The 19,629-nt window shown below is 39.6% G+C and overlaps 2 protein-coding genes across 4 annotated transcripts in view; one reads left to right on the top strand and one right to left on the bottom strand.

Moving 5' to 3' along the window:
• Positions 1-12,634, top strand: part of MILR1 (mast cell immunoglobulin like receptor 1) — a 32,481-nt gene extending 19,847 nt beyond the window's left edge. Inside the window, exon 10 of the mRNA XM_044247629.1 lies at positions 12,612-12,634. The gene's annotated coding sequence lies outside the window, so the exon portion shown is untranslated. The remainder of the gene's footprint in view (positions 1-12,611) is intronic.
• On the bottom strand, positions 1,874-18,603 carry POLG2 (DNA polymerase gamma 2, accessory subunit). Of its 3 annotated transcripts, XM_044247624.1 has the most exons (8): positions 17,977-18,603; positions 13,067-13,193; positions 12,842-12,947; positions 11,597-11,770; positions 7,251-7,391; positions 5,060-5,140; positions 2,479-2,579; positions 1,874-2,074 (listed from the first exon to the last, which is right to left on the bottom strand). In XM_044247624.1, the coding sequence occupies exons 1-8, from the start codon at positions 18,536-18,538 to the stop codon at positions 1,909-1,911; spliced, it is 1,458 nt and encodes a 485-aa protein (XP_044103559.1). In that variant the 5' UTR covers positions 18,539-18,603; the 3' UTR covers positions 1,874-1,908. The 3 variants fall into 3 exon arrangements, with proteins under 3 accessions (XP_044103559.1, XP_044103560.1, XP_044103562.1); XM_044247625.1 differs by lacking the exon at positions 5,060-5,140; XM_044247627.1 differs by lacking the exon at positions 11,597-11,770.
• Positions 18,604-19,629: the final 1,026 nt, after the last annotated feature.

Raw genomic sequence — 19,629 nt, 5'->3', positions numbered from 1 at the left:
TCTTAAAGAAAAAACAACAACAACCCTGAACATGAAAGGGATATCAGTTGACTGATGTTGTGCTGAATTTATAGATCAATTTGGGGAGTATTAACATTTTTAGGATAGTGAGTGTTCCAAACAACAGATATCACCCTGTAATAAGCAACCCAATTTCTTAAAGAGAGAGAGAGAGAGAGAGAGAGAGACTAAAAGACCTAACGACCAACTTCAATCAATTTTATGAAATTATGAGACAACGGAAAATCAATTAGATATCTGACATTAAAGAACTGTTTTTTAAAAACTTTTTATTATGAAAATTCTCAAACATGCACAAAAATAAAAAGACAATACAATGAACCCTTATGTACCCATCACCCAGCTTCAACAACTCAGAGATACTATTGTTTTTTTTATCTATATTCCACCACTTTTTAAAAACTGGAGAATCTTAAGGTAAATCTCAGATATCATATAATTTCATTCAAAAATATTTACATATGGGGACACCTGGGTGGCTCAGTTGGTTAAGTGGCTGCCTTCGGCTCGGGTCATGAGCCCAGCGTCCTAGGATCGAGTCCCAGATCGGGATCCTTGCTCCACAGGGAGCCTGCTTCTCCCTCTGCCTCTGCCTGCCACTCTGCCTGCCTGTGCTCTGTCTGCCTCTCTGACAGATAAATACATAAAATCTTTAAAGAAAAAAATATTTACATATGTGTCTCTTTTAGATAAGGATTAAAAAAAAAAGCCATAATACCATTATCACACATCCAAGGAAATTGTCAATAATTCCTTAATAGCATCTAGCGTTAATTGTTTTAGGTGTGATAGTGGTTAACAAAAGACCCTTAACTAAAATACTTACAAATGAAAAGAGAGCTGCAGTCTGCTTCAAACTGATAAGGAAGGATGGCTGTTGGGTGGATGAGGCAGAATGTCCACAGGTTGATGGTAACTGGTGCTGGGTGACAGCACTTGATATTAATTACACTATTCTTCATATGTTTGGAATTTTTGTCAGGTGAGTAATGATAGTATAATTAACACAAACATAAGCAGCACATAAAAGTTCAAAGATTTCTTTTAAATATACCTGTATATTTACACAAAATACACTGTAATAATGCCATTTAATATTTATTTTATCTTGTTTTTTAAAAAATCAATAAATGTTCTAATTTCTTAAAGTTCAGTTTGGGGTTAATCTTAAATATTTGACAGTACACATGTGGCAGATTCTAAAAAGACTCCATCTTTCCTGATAAGAAAACCCACTTCAGAAAGGGTTAAGCCCTAAGGCACAAGCTGTGTTTGATCCAAATAAATCACGATATTCTCATTCCCTCAGGCAGTGACTGGCCTAGGGATAACCAGGTGACCCAGTTCTGACCAGTGAAATGTGAACACAGCTTCTGACTGGGATGATTGAGAAAGCTTATAGTTTCCCAGTTAAAAAGGGAAGAGTTTTGGCCAGTTAACTCTTATCTCTTTGATTTTCTTCTTAACTAGAATGTGGACAAAAAGGCTGGAAATACAGCAGCCACCTTGTGACCACAAAGCAGCGAGTATAAAAATATAAGCCAACATACCCAAGATGGTAGAACAGAAAGGTATCAAGAGCCTGGGTCCCTAACTATAGAGGAAACAATTATACCAGCTCTGGACAGTCTACGCCAACCCCTCTAAGACTTCTTGTTATGAGAAAACCAAATTACGATCTGCTTAATCCAATACCGTGGGATTTTTGTTTCTTGTAGCTGAACATATTTCTGATAGAATGGAATCCATTAAGAAATATAAATAATAAAAACTGAATTAAAAAAGCACCCAAAATGTTTACCTCGTAAGAATAAAGAGGCTAAAACAAATCTAACATAAGACAATCAAATTAGGAAAGGAGAATATTTATTACACAAATAATAAAATCTATACATTCTTAGCTGATGATATATACTTGACCAAAAAATCTTTTACTTTGGATATATGCATCATTTCCTTCATTGTGGTGTCTCTACTTCTCAGATGTATTAACCCATTCTCCAAAGTAGCTTCAGTAATCAAAACTGTGAACAGGATACTCATTTCATCATATCTAAGGAAAAAAAGTAGTTCAACAAAATACATGAGCACAAATATAAACTATAAATTCACCATATTACCAGCTTCAATTACTTTAGAATCCAGCCACTTTCCAGAGGCACAAAACTCAAAAGCAGGGCTTGAGAGCTGGACCAAAAACACTTTTTAAAAGTATCTGAACCATATACAAACTAAATTTTTCAGAAAGTTTCTCTTATTGTAACAAATGAAAAGTCACCTCAACACATAATTTGGGGTAAATTGTATTTTATATATATATATATATATATACACACACATATATTTTATATATATATATATATATTTATATATATTTAGAAGAGATTTCTGTTACTCATAAACACATCATCAAAAACTCTGAACACATGGTTTTAGTGACAAGAAAGACAATCTTACTTTGAGTAAAGTTGTTCCAATGAGGACGGCACAGTTTCCATATAACCAGGCCACACAGAAATTCCATTTTCTAGTAATTCATTAAATAACCCTTGACAGACCTGAGGAAAAAATACAAACAATTCAAATATGAATGAAGTAAAAGTAGCCAAAATGACTACCCTGTTTTGGGGAAACCACAAATCATCTTTTCCAGTCCTTAACACAGAACATGAATTCTTTTAGTTATGTGATCATATCGTTTACAATTCATACACTGGATACTTACAAATAGCGTACTTCCTCTAAAAATGAAGAAATTAAGCACTGCAAAGCTACTCTATGCAAATCTTCCCTAAGAGAAAATTCTATATAACAGATACAAGCGTTTTTGTCACCATCATTACCCTTCAAAACTCGAACAAAACAGATTCCATCAGAGAAAAACACTAGGTGCACAGGGCTGTGCTAACTGTGCACTCCTCTGAGAGCGGGCAGCTGAGCTCCAGGGTTACACCCCCATGTTGGGAAGAGAAGAGCGAGCCAGTAAAGGAAACAAAGGAGGAGTAGGCAGACAAGTAGGAGGAAAATGAGAGTGGTGTTCCTGAAGCCAACTAAAGAAAACGTTTCCAGAGAATGGTTTATTTCAATGGGAATGCTGGACACAAAACCTGACCGGAAATATAGAATAATGAGTAATATTACACAATAAACTTTACTGTTTCCTTCACACGCAATGGTGAAGCAAAATGGCAAAAATTTTAAACAGCCTTAACAACCCGGAGCTAAAACGCTAGAGCAGGATTTCTCCCCTTCTGCACTGACGCTGGGATGTTTAGCAGCATCGTGGCCTCCCTGAGATGCCTACAGCACTCCCCTCCCCACCTGAGACAACCAAAAATGTCTCCAGATGGCCCTGCAGGGGAGGGTGGCTGCGGTGGGTGGGGGAGGGTATGCCTGAGCTACAGCACTGTTTCTCAAACTCTTCAGGGAATATTGGAATCCTCTGGAGGGCTTGTCAAACACAGGTTGCTCTGCTGCATTACCAGAGTTTCTGACCCAGCAGCTCTGGGGTGAGGACCAACAATGTGCATTTCTAACGCGTTCCCAGGGAAAGACCAATGGGTGTGAAGGGACTTGATATTTGGGGACAGTTGAGAATTACACAATAAACGTTTGGTTTATTATTAAGATTATTACTTTATTATATTATTATATATTTGGTTCATTATAAATATTTTATATTCATTTTTATATTTATATATAATATAAATATATTTAATGTATAAATATATTTATAAATATTTGCACAATAAACTTTGGTTTATTATTATTCAAATTATATTATTATTATTATATTATATTTATTCTTGTTATTAAAATTATTAACAGACAAAAATAAACATCACTGTGGATTTTAAAAAGTGGGTGACAGCAAGAACATCTGCTCTTCCTACTGGAAGGCAGAAGAGAAGTAGCTCTGGCCCAGGTAAGGAAATGGGAACCCCTACACCATGAAAATACGAACAGGGGCAGCCAATCTGGAAACAATCTCACTGACAATAGTGAAATTTAGGATACGTATCCATTTTATAGCGAAATCCCACCTCCACGTATATAACCACCAAAACCCCTTATATAGCCCAGAAGGTTCTGTCCTACTACTGAGGGGAGAAAAGTTAAAAACAGAATGAGATATATAACATTCTCCCTTTTGGTAAATTAAAAACACCCAGGACTGCCACAACCCTAGGGGGAAAAGTGGATATGAAACCACCACCTTCCCTTCCCCTGAGGGCACTCTCCCCACCTTCCCAGACCTCTCCACAGGAGCCTGAGGGAGAAAGTTGGGTAGATCTGACTAGTGTCCTCACTTAGGTGCTGGGTGGCTCTGAGTCACACAGGACCCAGGCATGACTGCGGAAGGGGTTTCTGGAAAGAAACTAAAACCACCCTCCTGGCTTCCCAAGAGTGTTTAATTAGACCAGATAGATTAGAAGAATGAAAATAAGGTACAGGTCTAGAACCTGTACTTACACCAATAAGTATCAAAAAAGTGTTAGGTTAAAAATGTAAGCAGGCAAGAAATAATTCACTAGACATTTGTACGAACACTTGGATTACCAAAACTCTGCATACTCATTTGAAAAGGCAACTGTGAGTAAGCATGACTTTAACAACAAAATCACTGAGCTGTATATAGCTTCTTTTATATACTATGCTTCATATCATCTACAATAAACCAGAGTATGTATCCATAGCTATTTAATTAAATTTTTAAAAAAGCAAACAAATCAAAATTTTACAAGGTAATTTACTAATTTATCTGAAGTAATAGTTTAATTAATTAATTAATTTAAAAAGATTACTTATTTATTTATTTGACAGACAGAGATCACAAGTAGGCAGAGAGGCAGGCAGAGAGAGAGGAGGAAGCAGGCTCCTCACTGAGCAGAGAGCCCGATGCGGGGCCTCATCCCAGGATCCTGGGATCATGACCTGATCCAAAGGCAGAGGCTTTAACCCACTTAGCCACCCAGGCACCCCAAAGTAATGGTTTTATTTTATTTAAAATCATGATACTAAAACTCATTTGACCCACCTGTCTTAATTCCACCGTTGGGCCTCTTCCCACATCCAAAGCAACCTTAACAGGGGCTAAACAAGGATGAAGTTTAAGTACCTAAAGCAATTTAAAGAAAGGGGGGAAAATGGATAGCACATCTTGTTTAAATCTAACACAAGCACTATCAAACATAGGAGCTTCTAAACTGTAAAAATTGCATGTGGAAACGGAAGCTAGCTGAGGTCATAAATCGTGTAATGATGTGTTCAGCTGGCTATATCCAGCTGCTCATTGATTTCTCCACTTAGATGTTCTGCAGAAGTAAGTTCACTTGATACTCTCTCATTTTTTGACGACTCCATTTTCCCTCAATCCAAACACCCCTTCCTGGTATCATTGCTTTCCCTACCCAACCCCAGCCAAGGGACTCGTTATTCGAACTTTCTCTTGCCAAAACCTACCACTCTTCCTACTCATCCATCCAACTCAACAATTGGGTGGCTCCTTGGTGCCAGAAACAGTTCTAGGTACTAAGTTCATAACTCCCTGCCCCTCATGGTGGGGATGGGGAGATAATAAACAAGTAAATAATATGCTTGAAGGTGGTAAGTGGTTTAAAAAAAGGTTGGTGGGGAAGGAGATAGGAAATGCTAGAGGGGCAGGTTGGAGAGTTTTTTGCAATTTTAAATAAGTTGGTAAAAGGTCTGAGGCTGACAGGTGAGCAAAGACTTGAGAGGTGGTTGTGGATCCTGGAGGAAGAGCATTTCAGACAAAGGGGAGAACAATGACAAAGTTCTGAGCTGGAAGCATGACTGACATTTTCTAGAAACAGCAAAAGGGTCCGTCCTGTTGGAGCAGAAAGTAAGGTGGGGGCTGGAGGAGGAGGAGGAGGTCAAAAGGGAATGGTTTTGTAAAACACTTTAGAGGCTTTGCCTTTTCCTCTGAATCAAACAGGAACTCAGTGGAGTGTTCTAAGCAGTGGGGCAAAGTTACATGTACCTTTTAAAAGGGCCACTCAGTGCCAGTGGGAGGGGATGGTGGTGGCATTGATCAGAGTGAAGGAGGGCAAGTGGTAAAAAAAACGGTCAGATTCAGGATATATTTTGAAAACAGAGTCAGATGGTTTTTGCTGATGATTTGGATGTGGGGTGTAAGAAAAGAAAGGGTCCCTCATTTGCTATATATCCTATAAACCCCAAACCCTGGAACGATTCTATAATGTGACCTTCTTTATGGGCATATCAGGCTAAATAAGCACTGCATGATAAACCACTCAGCTATGCAAAGTGGTACTACAAATTCATGGTTTCCAAACTCAACATGTTCGAACTTTTGATTCTGGGCAGCTCCCTTTCACATTCAGGGGGAATATGAACACTCTAAATTCTCGCCACTTAAACCTCTATTCCTCCACATTTGAAGCTAATCATCCTGCTTTCTAATTCCCTCAGGAAATAGAGGATATGAGGAAAAGTTCCTCCAAAGGCGAACCAGCCCTGGTAGTATATTTATATCTACACCATCATTTCTCTTCTCTGTGCTTTCTCAAATAACTCCTTTGCAGGACCAGTCCCTCCACTGGTGGTTTTGATCCTGTCTTGACACTTCAGGTCTCCTTCAAAATCTCGCTCCATTAGTCATTTATCTTCTTTCCTGTGGCTTCGGTCCCTCTTCTCTCTTGATTTTGAGCCCATAAACATGGCCTTGACTCTGGCCCCAAGATAGCTCCTGTGATCTAGTGAATAGCCACTTCGGGTCAGACTAGAAGCAGAGAGGTCAATACCACAGTCTTGGTAGTCTGACATATTCCTGCTTAACACTCTTGATGCAAATAATTGGAAGCCACCGAGTGAAAGGCTCAGGGGCTAAGAATCAGAGATTGCTCTCTACCTGTCTGCCAGGATCAAAGAGAAATGCCTCTGGGATTACCCAATAAGAATATCTTGCTCTATTCTGTGAGAACCTGCTTATTACTCCTGTGGCCAGGTTCTAAAAAATGAACAATGGTAAAAGAACTTGCACTGAAAGAAATTTATTATTCACACTTTTGTGTTAAGAAACCAAGCCCACGAGGGTAGATTAAATGAGTTAATATTAGAACCCTGGAGGAAAGTAAAAGTTATACAAGTGCTTATTAAATAAATTAAAAAAAAAAAAGCCCACTAATGTATGAGGGAAAAACATATCTTTTTAGCTTCCCAAGTTTATCTCTGAAAATCAAAAGCACCTTTCTATGAAGATTCTTCTTCCTTGTAAAGGAGTTGTCTGTGAGCTGGAAAGAATCGTAGAGGTAAGCCAGCACACCTCGGTCCAGATTTCCAGTAACAGATAAAACATATGGAACCACATTTTTTCGTCCATCTCGGCCCTTCACAGAAAAGTAAAACAAATACACAGACTCTGTTAGCAGAGCTCTCTCTTAAAACTACAGACTCACAGAATCAGAACACAAATTTACAAATTCATTCTACAAAGCCTTCACTCTGGGCCAACCTGTGCTAGGCAATGGACCCACAAAAATGGGTATGACATATTCCCTACTCTCAGGGAGATTAGGGTGTAGATCAGTGTCTCAACTGGCTATGTATTAGAATTGCCTTGAATTTTAAAATGTAAAGGTTTTATGCTTGGGCCCCATTCCTAGAGATTCTGAACTACTTGGATAGGCGTGGGACCTCAGCATCACTATTTTTCCAAAGGTCCCTAGGTGAGCATTATAATAAAGAGGAGAATATTATAAGAAAGTCCAGCAGGGCCCTTAGAGAAAAAAATTGGTATGTTTAGGGATAGGGGTTTGGAGTATAATCTCTGGAAATAGAAAGCTTTTATAATAAGCAAACCTCTTTTAAAAACCAGGTTTGGGGTATTTACTTAAAGGCTATAATTAAGAATATAAAATACACCATAATGCACAATATAAATCAGGGATTGATAAAAACACTTATTACTGCCTTTCTTTTAAACTGATAATCACCTCAAATTTTTTTCAATGTCAATCCTAAAAATTTAAACGGTTTTGCATATAAACAGTTCTGCCTTCATTCTTTTTTTTTTACTGTTATCACAGTCATCTGAACATTCATGTAATTCTCTAATACTTAAAAAAAAATTTGTCAATCCTCAACTTCTATTAATTATCCGTGATCAAGCACAATCTTCATTAACACATATGTATTGTTTTATTATTATTATTATTGTTATTAAAGATTTTATTTATTTGACAGAGGGAGACAGCAAGAGAGGGAAGATGAAGAAGCAGGCTTCCCTCTGAGCATGAAACCAGACACGGGACTTGATCCCAGGACCCTGAGATCATGACCTGAGCCGAAGGCAGACGCTTAATGACTGAGCCACCCAGGTGTCCCAGTGCTGGCATTTTAAACCCATTTTAATGGCATATGGTACTCTAAAGATTAATGTGAATTTGTCCTCAAAAGGCAGTACTCTTAAAATAAGACAAAATTAGAAAGGGAGACAAACCACGAGAGACTCTTAAACTATTGGAAACAAACTGAGGGCTGCTGGAGGGGAGGTCGGGGGGGAATGGGGTAACTGGGTGATGGCCATGAAGGAGGGCAGTGGGTGTTACATGCAACTGATGAATCATTAAATTCTACCTCTGAAACTAATAATAACTTTATGTTAATTGATTTTAAATTTTTAAAAAAGGCCATACACTTCCTGAAGTCTAGGATTCTAACTAAATTTATTAGTTGATGTCTTTTTTTTTTTTTTTTTAAAGAATTTATTTGACAAGAGTGAGAGAAGGAGAGAGAGCACAAGTGGTGGGGAGCAGCAGAAGGAGAGGGGGAAGCAGGCTCCCTGCTGAGCAGAGAGCCCGATGTGGGACTCGATCCCAGGATCCTGAGATCATGACCTGAGCCAAAGGCAGAGGCTTAACCCACTGAGCCACACAGGTGCCCCTCTTTTTTTTTTTTTTAAGATTTTATTTATTTATTTGAGAGAGAATGAGTGAGAGAGAACATGAGAGAGAAGGCCAGAGGGAGAAGCAGACTCCCCAAGGAGCTGGGAGCCCGATGCGGGACTTGATCCTGGGAGTCCGGGATCATGACCTTAGCCGAAGGCAGTTGCTCAACCACCTGAGCCATCCAGGCGCCCAATTTTTTATTAGTTATCTTATTTGTATTTAAAATTAATCTACTTCCTCTAATGAGAACTACTCTGTTTATTTTCAAGTTCCAAGTATTTTTTTCACTGAGAAGACTGCATTAGTCACCAAATAGCACATAAATCTCCACATGTGACCACTCAGAAAATCTAAACATTCAGATCTGGACCCGCTCAAGAATGAGTCAGCACAGAAGAGGGCTCAGCCACAATTCTATCCATCTACACGGCTTCTAAAACTCTGAATCCACAGGGTACCCTGAAATATATTACAGCTATTTACAAAGTGCCCTGTGGGATGCAAAGGCAAAATTCCTTCTCTAAAAAAATTATATCACCTGTTTAAATTTTTGAAAGCTCTGTTTATTTTATGAAGTATATGAAACACCTTTTCCCTTTGGCCAGACCTGAGTCTGGCCAGCCAGCTAGTGCATCCAACTGGGGTTGATCCAGGGCCAAACTTCTGGCCAGTGTGACTAGTAAAGAAGAGGACATTAAGGTTGACGGCCGAGCTTTCTAACTTTCCTCCTTCTCTATGTTCTGGTCAGAGCATCTTTTGAGAGGACTATTAAAGGGAGGGGGAGGAAGCAGCATGTCCGCAGTCAAGTTCCCTAACATCTTTCTTCCCCTCATTCAAATACTCATCTAGAGTGTCTGGTGCAGGACATCTGGTATCAGGGCTGATCTTTGCATAAGAATGGTAGGGAGTTTGGTTACATACAAGAAATGAAAAAATCAACACACTGAAGATACTGGGAGCCAGGTTTCTGTCAGAGAACAGAATTATAAATTTGGAAAAAGGTAAAATGAGAATAAACCCTGTGGCATTAGACTAGAACTTGAAGAACTGGTAGGAACTCCTAGTTTTTAATAGTAAGTAAATATAGACACAGAGTTAAGTGTGTAAATATATACATATAAGTACTTGCCTCCAAATATTTCCTAGCTGTGTCCACAGAAAGGGCCCAGGAGCAATGATACCCAGTTGCAAAGAGTACACCTAGAAGCAAAATCTCAGATTTTAAATACATTTTCCTCTACTAAGAATTAAGGTTCCTTGGAGAAATGGCTGACTGCACAGCCAGACCAAGAAACAAGATGATCTCAGAAAAATGAGTTGCTGCAAAAGATAGGAAGTGCTCAGAGAATGATCGGGATATGTCAAAAGGTTACTGGCCAAGTTTAGGACAATTTTAGCATCAAAACAAAAAAATGCTAGTAACAGATTCCAACTCATGGAGAAAAATAGGAATCTATAAGCCCATAAAAAGAAAGAGAGCGAAAAGCTCACCCCCATAGTATACTGCTGATAAATAAATCTAAAAGAAATAATGAAGTAATAATAAAATTAATAATAATAGGGAACCTGGGTGGCTCAGTTGGTTAAGTGACTGCCTCTGACTCAGGTCATGATCCTGGAGTCCCGGGGTCGAGTCCCACATCGGGCTCCCTGCTTGGTGGGGGAGTCTGCTTCTCCCTCTGATCCTCTCCCCTCTCAAGCTCCCTCTCAAATAAATAAATCAAATCTTTAAAGAAAAAAAAATTAATAATAATTAAAAAATGATACCATTTGGCAACCCTCATAATAATCACTGATCTGCCCAAGAATCACCAATGTAAGCTGCAACTGGTAAGTTAAAATGTGGTCAGAAACAAGTTATTTACTTGTCTTAAAATGTCTGCCACAAAAGACTTACCAGTCACTTACTAATTAATAAGTACAAAAATCTGTCAACTTTACATTGGAGAAACCTGGTAGCACTATCTTAACCAAGAGATAAAAGTGAACATCACCAGTAACAAATATGGTATCATGTGCCTCCTGATATGATGCCCGAGATGAGGGCAACACCATTTCTATGGTATTCCTAGCAAAAATACATAAGCCATGAGAATACATGACAGAAACTCAAACTGAGGGACATTCTACAAATTAAGTGCAAAGGCCTACATTCTTCAAAATGTCAAAGTCATAGGCTGCCTGGCTGGCTCAGTCCATAGAGCAGATGACTCCTGATCTCCAGCTTGTGAGTTCGAGCTTCACATTCGGTGTAGAGATTACTTAAAAATAGAATCTTTAAAAAAGAAAGCCAAGGTCATGAAAGACAAGATAAAATGAACTATTCATTTGAAGGAGACTAGAATTATGACAACTCTGTGAAATCCTAAACTGGATAATGGACCTATGAAATCCATTATTAGGATAATTGGTTACATCTCAAGGATTACATGGATTGGACGGTAATAATGGATAACTGGCACATTCTTGATTTTGATGGCTGTGTTGTGGTTACAAAAGTGATTGTCCTTGCACTTCAGAAATACATACTACAGTATTAAGAGGTCATGGGGCCCTGTGTCTGCAACCTGCTCTCAAATGGCTTCCGAAATGATCAGTTAGAGAATCTGGGTAAAGGATGGATAGGAGCTCAAGGTAAAACATACGTGTAATTGAGACTCATTTCCAGGACACGTGTGTAAAAGTTCACGGTCTCCTAGATTCCACAGGGTCTCTATTGGCTCCTTTCCCCATGGGAAGTTGTAATAAAGTTGGTTTCCTTTTCGTCCCTCTTCGTCCTGACAATCACCGCTGCTGAAGTTAGACGGACTCATAGCAAACTGGAGAAGAAAGTTTGTTTTATTAATTTATGAAACGAAAGATTAAAAAGTAAAGTTGCCTGAGACTTTTATGTGGCAACTGAATGAAACTGGTCAGGTCCAATATAAAAACTATGAAGTTGGAAGAAAAAAAAAAAAAAACAAACTATGAAGTTCAGTTAAGTATGAGCAAATGTATTGCTAAAAGCACAGTTTTTAGCCTGGAAGAACTACAGAGAAAATCTATTGGGAGTGATCTAGCCTTTTTTGGGCCAGTTAATAGAAAGGAAGGTGACCATAAACTAAGAGGGATAGAGAAGAAAGTGTATACTCACTATTCTTATCCTCTGAAAAGTGTGACTATTTGTAATTACTCTACTTAACTACTGAGTGGTTGTTTGAGGATTTTAAGAATTGGAAAAAGGCAAGACAATGGTGAGCCACAAATAAAATACCTATTTCAACTCTTTCCTCTTCAGCATGTACTAAAACTTGAAAATAGATCACAGAACCATTTTCCAATACAGAGAATTCATGGACAGAGGCAGGGAGCAAAGGTTGAAGCTTTAAGGGTATACAAAGATCAAACTCTACAACTGCCAGGAATGCCAGGGGAGGTGGCTGAACTCTATCTCAAATGAAAAAGCTTATCCACAAAAGCTTTTGAATGAGAAAGACATCAACAGATTATCTTTACCAAGGTAACTTTTTATATGGAACAAAGAAAATCATTACAAAGAGTCTTTTATTCATACTTATTGATTTACTAGAGCTGTCTCTTACAAACATAACATAGCCCCACATCAAATAAAATTTCATTTATTTATTAATTTATTTATGATTTTATTTATTTATTTGACAGAGACAGAGAGAGAGCAGGAGCAGAGGGAGCAGCAGGCAGAGGGAGAAGAAGAAGCAGGCTCCCTGCTCAGCAGGGACTGGATCCCTGGACCCTGGGATCATGACCTGTGCTGAAGGCAGACACTTAACTGACTGAACCGCCCAGGCGCCCCAAAATTTCATTTATTGTACAGAAGTATTATCTCTGACACACTAAGACGCTTCACCTATTAATTATTAAATTAAGGGTACCTTTCTCCACCACAGGAGTCGATGACGTAACCAGAAATCAAGCCACTGGCCTGCGGTTCTTGCTGACATAAACCAAACCAGTGAAGCCTCAGTCTTCTCACCGATTCTTTGGATATCAGAAATATCAGACAGTTACTTACTCAAAGATTACAGAATTCATCCTAAAGTGAAAGTGACTGGTTCTTGATTAAATACAAGGCCAAGTTATCTGGCATTTTGGGGTACCTTTTAACACCATCAGGTGTCTGCTTAGTATCAGAAACAGGATGAAAACACACTCCAATCTGGGCAAGGCCAAAAGGTAGTCTCTTGTTTACCAGATCCAGGCAATTAAGATAGTGCTCCAAAGCACCTGTCAGAAGATAAATTTGTCACTATGTAAATCTATTCTATAAACCCAAGTCATAAGGGTCAGTTTATAAACAAATTAATATTATAATAATGTTAACACAGCAGTACAAGTAGCACAGAACTATTCAGGCAGATCTTCATTGATTATGACTTAGTTTTCCCACAACTTTTTGGTTTGATTTTCCAATCTACAAGAAAGTTGATAGTACATAAATACCTGTACTCTTCAGCTAGATTCACCAACTGTCCACATTCTGCCACATTTTCTCCTTGTTCACCCCAAAACATTTCAGCATGTGTCTCCTAAAATTATTCTCTGTATACCATTACACCATAAAATTAATCATAATACTGTAATTTTACATAACATATGGTCGACATTCTATTTTCTCCAATTGTCTCCCAAATGTCATTTGTTGTTGTTCTCTTTTTCCCTAATTAAGGCTCCTGCTCTGCATTTTGATTACTTCTCTTTAATTGCTTTTTTTTTTTTAAGATTTTATTTCTCACACAGATAGACAACCAGAGAGGAAACAACCGCATCGGGCTCTCTGCTCAACAGGGAGTCTGCTTCTCCCTCCCTCTCTGCCTGCTCTCTGCCTACTTGTGATCTCTGTCAAATAAATAAATAAAATGTTTTTTAAAAATGTAATCTAATTTTAGTATATTCTTTGGCTAATTCCATTATTTTCCTTATTTTATTTTTTAAAAAATTCTCTCCACTCCTTTAACTTAGTTGTATTTTCTTCTTCCTCCTAGTCTTAAGCGGTCATGGATGGGGAAGACTGGACGGAAATGGGACAGGGAGAAAACAGGCTTCCCAATGAACAGGGAGCCCGATGTGGGGTTCGATCCCAGGACCCCGGGATCATGACCTGAGCATGGTTAAGACAGACATTTAACCACTAAGCCACCGAGGTGTCTCATCTTTAATCTCTTTTATTCTGGAACATTGTCCCTGATTCCTCCTTCTAACTTTTAATGACTCTGACTTGTGGTTTCAGTCCAGACCAGTCATACTCAAGATTTGGCTGATTGTTTCACTCACTTGGGAAAATCATTTTTAGCAGAAATAAATACTACATAGTTGATGTGTATGTCTTCTTGGATTCTAACAGGAGAAAAATAATATCAAATTATTGCATATTAATGAAACTAAATTTGATTACCTGGTTAGGTAGTGAATATCCATTCCCCAACACTACCCTGCTCAACAATCTCCCACTCAACATTTTACAATCCACTGATGATCCTGCTTGAATCAATTATTATACTGGGGATTATAAAATCACAAAATGGTGATTTTTCTGTCTTTCCTTCCCACATTTATTACATAGCTTCTGTGAAAAAAATAAACTTTTTCCACCTCCTTCCCCGACCAGCAGCCTCAACGATTTACTTTTTTGATTAACACAATAAATTTTTAATTTTAATGTATTATGATCCATTACCATTAATACTTAATATTCAGTTTATCTCAAATTTAGCCGATGGAAGTCTCCCTCAAGCCAGCATCTGTGTCCTTTCGACGTTGACTTCACCAGTCTTCAAATGTTTCTTTGCTTTCTAACACCATAACATTTCTAACACCCTAAAACTCATCTTGTGCTTTCCCTGCCCCAGACCTGGGATAAGCCATTTCTCCAAGTACTGGTTCATTTTAGAAATAAAAATGTGGGTACTAGGTGTGTTCACTGCCATTGTCATTACTTATAGGACCATTACTTATGAAGAAAGTTAAGAATAATGTTTTTTAATTATGAGGTCATACTGATATTGCTGATTCAAATTTAACATTGCAAAGTTTATCCTTGTCTTCCTTCATATTTGTAACTCTCTTTTCTCGCAGTGAAAATTAATTCATTTTCATGACATTAATTTCATTAATTAACATTATTCCATTATTTGCTTTATTTTACAACATATTTGAAACAGCTTCAGAATTGTAATTCCAACATTTCTATTTGGAATAAATCTAAGTTCAAGATTACATTGTAGTTCTTTATGCACTTAGATTATGTCCCACTAAATGACAGCATTGTGTTTAAGTTACTTGAGATTTCTGCTTCTGGTAATAAATAGTAGATCAGCAAGATAGGAAAAGGTGGTCAAGAAACTTTAAAAAAAAAATCTGCTTCGCTGCCTTCAGCTCAGGTCATGATCCCATCGTCCTGGGATGGAGTCCCACATCGGGCTCCTTGTTCAGCAGGGAGCCTGCTTCCGCCTCTGCCTGCCATTCTGTCTGCCTGTGCTGGCTCTCTCCCCCTCTCTCTCTCTGATAAATAAATAAAATCTTTAAAAAAAAAAAAATCTGCTTTAAGCCTGAGCTATCTATCAAGGCAGTAAGGAATTGAGGGTCCAAAATGTGGAGAGAAGGGAGGAGAAGAGAGGTGAGCCCAACACTTAGTGCTGCTTTTCTAAATCTCAATTAGCAGAGCTGAGAAGCTTCGTGACATCTTAAGGGACTGGGAAGTACAAAAACTATACTTCCTGACTCCTCAAGGAGGGACCCCGGTAAACACCCCAGCCTTTCACTAGGGACACTCAAAGGGCTACAATTTAGCAGTAGAGATGAAAACCCTGAAGACCAGTCTCCAATAAACTTAATCTCAATGCTCCCACTCTATGAGGCCTCTGGTGGCTCAGTCGGCTGGATGAGTGTCTGCCTTTGGCTCAGGTCATGATCTCAGTGTCCTGGGATTGAGCCTCACATGGGGTTTCCTGCTCAGTGGGAAGTCTGCTTCTCCCTCTCCCTCTGCTCCTCCCCACCACTTGTGCTCTCTCTCTCAAATAAATAAAATCTTAAAAAAAGATAGCTCCCACTCTAGCTGCCTGCCAAAAGCAAAAAGTAAATCCTCCCAGGAAGAATAAAACACCACCCAGAAGCTCAATTTATCTCTACAATTTATATACAAATTACACAGAAGAGCAGGAGAGAATTCCAAATAATCAAAGGCCCAGAGAAAAACAAACAGAAGTATCTGAGTTATTGGATGCAGATTCTTTAAAATGTGACTGTGTTCAACAAAGTTGATGGCAAGATGAGGGAAAAGTCTAACATATGTAATTTGTCACAGGACAGAGGAATATGGGACAATAACTATATCTGGGAATATAATGGCTGAGAACTTTTTTTTTTTAAGATTTTATTTATTTATTTGACAGAGAGAAATCACAAGTAGATGGAGAGGCAGGCAGAGAGAGAGAGGGAAGCAGGCTCCCCGCCGAGCAGAGAGCCCGATGCGGGACTCGATCCCAGGACCCCGAGACCATGACCTGAGCCGAAGGCAGCGGCCCAACCACTGAGCCACCCAGGCGCCCCTGGCTGAGAACTTTTTAAAAAACTATTCATAAGTAGAGCTTTTGAGTTCAGTAGTTCAGACATGAAATAAAGAGAGCAAGGACCTTGGGAATAGAAAGTAGTAGCAAACTGGGTAATTCTAAGCTAAAGATTCTCTAAATAAGTGGTTTTGCGTTTCCTGAAGGAAAGAAAATGTCTAATGTATCAATGGGTATTTTGATGAATGGACATCTAAGCAAGCTAAGTTTCATTTGCCCCTCCCTTTTAAAAAGATTATTTTACTTACTTATTTCAAACAGAGAGAGCACGAGGGGCAGGGGTTGTCAGTGGCAGGAGGAGAAGCAGACTCCTCACTGAGTAGGCAGCCCAACACGGTGTTTGAACCCAGGACCCTGAGCTGAAGGCAGGTGTTTAACTGACTGAGCCACCCAGGGGCCCTTAAATTTCATTTTCTAATAGGGAAGAAAAGATCGATTTGTTTTGAACATGGTAAAAAGCAGTGATTTAACTTGCCCCCAAATAAAGACATCATGGAATAATTAAAATAATACAAATCAAAACTGTTACAAATATTCACCAGTTTCCTTTATTAAGGAAATTAGTACCCACTATAAAGTGGGTACTAATTTTCAGAGAACCATGGACATTGGTTAAATTAGTGCCATTTAATTAACACAGTGAGGATAGCATTTTGCAAAGATGAGATGCTGTGATGGCAAAGCTGTATTATAAAGAACTTGCAATTTTTTTTTTCTTCAGAATCTCTGCGATCGTGTTCTATTTGACTTTAAGGGCAAATGATGGGGGTGCCTGGCTGGTTCAGAGGAGCAGGTGACACTTGATCTCAGGGTTGGGAGTTCCAGCCCCAACCTGAATGCAGAGATTACAAAAATAAACTTTAAAGGCAAATGGTGCCCCATAAATTTCTGTGTATTCAGTCAAGAATCAGTTATAAAGCTTAATTAGTCCTACTTTTTTTTTTTTTTTTTTTAGTTGACACAAACATCACTTAAAGGGCTCTTCAAACGAGAGTGTAGATAGATACGTTTTCAGTATGAAAAATTGTGGGGAGGGAATTTTCTTTTTGCGCTAGAAGAATGAGCTCTTGATTAGCCTATTGTGTGTAAAAATTAAAAAGTAACTGTGGAAGTATTTACCAACATCTTGATAACGACGAACAAATGATTCACATGATTTAATTTACCCCTAATTCTAGGGCTGCTCAATGGAACTGCAGGGTTGCCCCATGAAATTAAGAGCGTCACCTGGTCCTTCAAGCCAGATTCTTTAAGGAACAGTTAACTATTCCAGAGACCACTTTTCTCCTTGGTAGAAACACTGTTAATATACCCAACTACTTCAAAAAGATGAGAACCAGATAGTTTCCTTTTTACGTGATTAAAGGACCAGTTGCAATCCGCGAAATCTAGCAAGTCTGCCATTCCACCCCATTTATTTTGAAGCATGAAATCGTGAAGCATACCGTGAAGAAGGTTCTCCCGTAGTTTCCCAGAAGTTTTTAATAAGTTCTCAAGAAATGCTACTAGCTGTTCCTTACTCAGCTCTTTGTCTTGCAAGATCTCCCGTAGAGTTTCTGCTGAAACTAACCTGAAGGCACTGTCCCCAGGCAGCGTAGGGCCAGGCTCGTGATGGAGGGCGTCTACCGGGAAGACCTGCTCCCTGAACACCACCACCGAGGACCACCATTCTGCTGCCAGGTTCTTCCGCAGCTCAATGCCCAAGGGGCCAAAGCCGGGGTGGCACCCGCTCAGAAGAGAATGTCGGCTAAGCTGCCGCTTGCTGCCACTGAAGAAATGCCTTCTCTGACACATCTCTACCAGCTCCTCGGTCCCCTCACTGGACTCGGGGGCTTCGATCGGCTCGCTCCCCCGAGGCAGCTCCGCGTGCGACCTCACCGGCACTCCAAAGGAACTACTCCCTTCCATTAACGGCTCAGGCTGCCCCCCCTCCACTCGACCTCCAAAGCCAGACAACAGGCACCTGCACACTTTCTGGCAGGCCCTGACTGCTGCGCCAGAACGCATCGCCCGCGGGAGTTAAACAACGCTCTTCCACTAACTGGTTGATGCCAGGAAACCGCCACAAACAGGAGCCCGGGAGGCAACTGCGCACGCGCGACGGAAGTGACCGAGAGAGCGGCCGGCCACACCCACGGAAGCGCGTCACCGTGTTCCGGTTGCAGCCGTCGTGGGCCCGGCCCAGTTAAGGCTAAAGCCGACCTCGTACCGTCTCTGGCCTCCATCAAGTTTGGCCCCCTCTAATGGTTAGGATTTTAGCACCCCTTGGTCATTCCCTTCTCCTTTTCAAGTCAGCTCGGCTTCTCAATTTTTTGCAAATCACATCAAAATACTTAAGCGTTCTCCAAATCATTTAAATGCACCTTTCCAAACTTAAGTGTTCGCGAAAATAAATCCGTTCCCACTCAAGTCTTAGCCCTTTGTGATGGTTTAGAGACCCAGGCCTTAGCTGTACCTCATCATAAACGCTGCCGCCATGTTGCCTACCTACAGGAATGGGGATGGGGCTGTGTGACAGCAAACGCAGATGGGCTTTACAGCGTTCTCAGATAGCAGTGCTTCCACCCCCCCGCCCCGAATATTCTTATAAAGGAACCCAAAGATTTTAAGCAAGCCGCGCAGGTCAGTGTGGAGGCACGTTAATAATCTCTAATATAAAGGCAATTTTCCCTACCACAGACAAACCCTTCTACATGACAAGGTGGGATTACCTGTTTTAAGACGGATCCAGGATTACCTAAGCAGGCACTCGTGACCTCACAAATTTTCATTCACACTCAACCCTCAGAACTGCCCAATTAGTGAAAAATAGCACACCCCGGAGGAAAAGCCCATGATTCCTACTCCTAGCTCCCCTTAAAAGTGGTTAGGGTAACCTTGAAAAATTAATGCAGATACAAGCTAATAGATTCTATTCAACTACCAACAGGCAGTTAATGGAGGACAGCTTAGCAGTTAAATTTTTACTACTGTTAATTATTAAGTGTGACATGTTGCAGGACAGGCTACACAAGCACGTGTGCAGAAGTTTGTAAAACAAAACAAACACCAAAAAAACCAAAAAACCCTTGAAGACCGTTTTGCCAGAGAACAATTTT

This window comes from Neovison vison, chromosome 5 (assembly GCF_020171115.1).
Source record: "Neovison vison isolate M4711 chromosome 5, ASM_NN_V1, whole genome shotgun sequence".
NCBI lineage: Eukaryota > Metazoa > Chordata > Mammalia > Carnivora > Mustelidae > Neogale > Neogale vison.
Note: the sequence above shows the minus strand (reverse complement) of the source record. Positions and strands in the feature narration are given on the sequence as shown.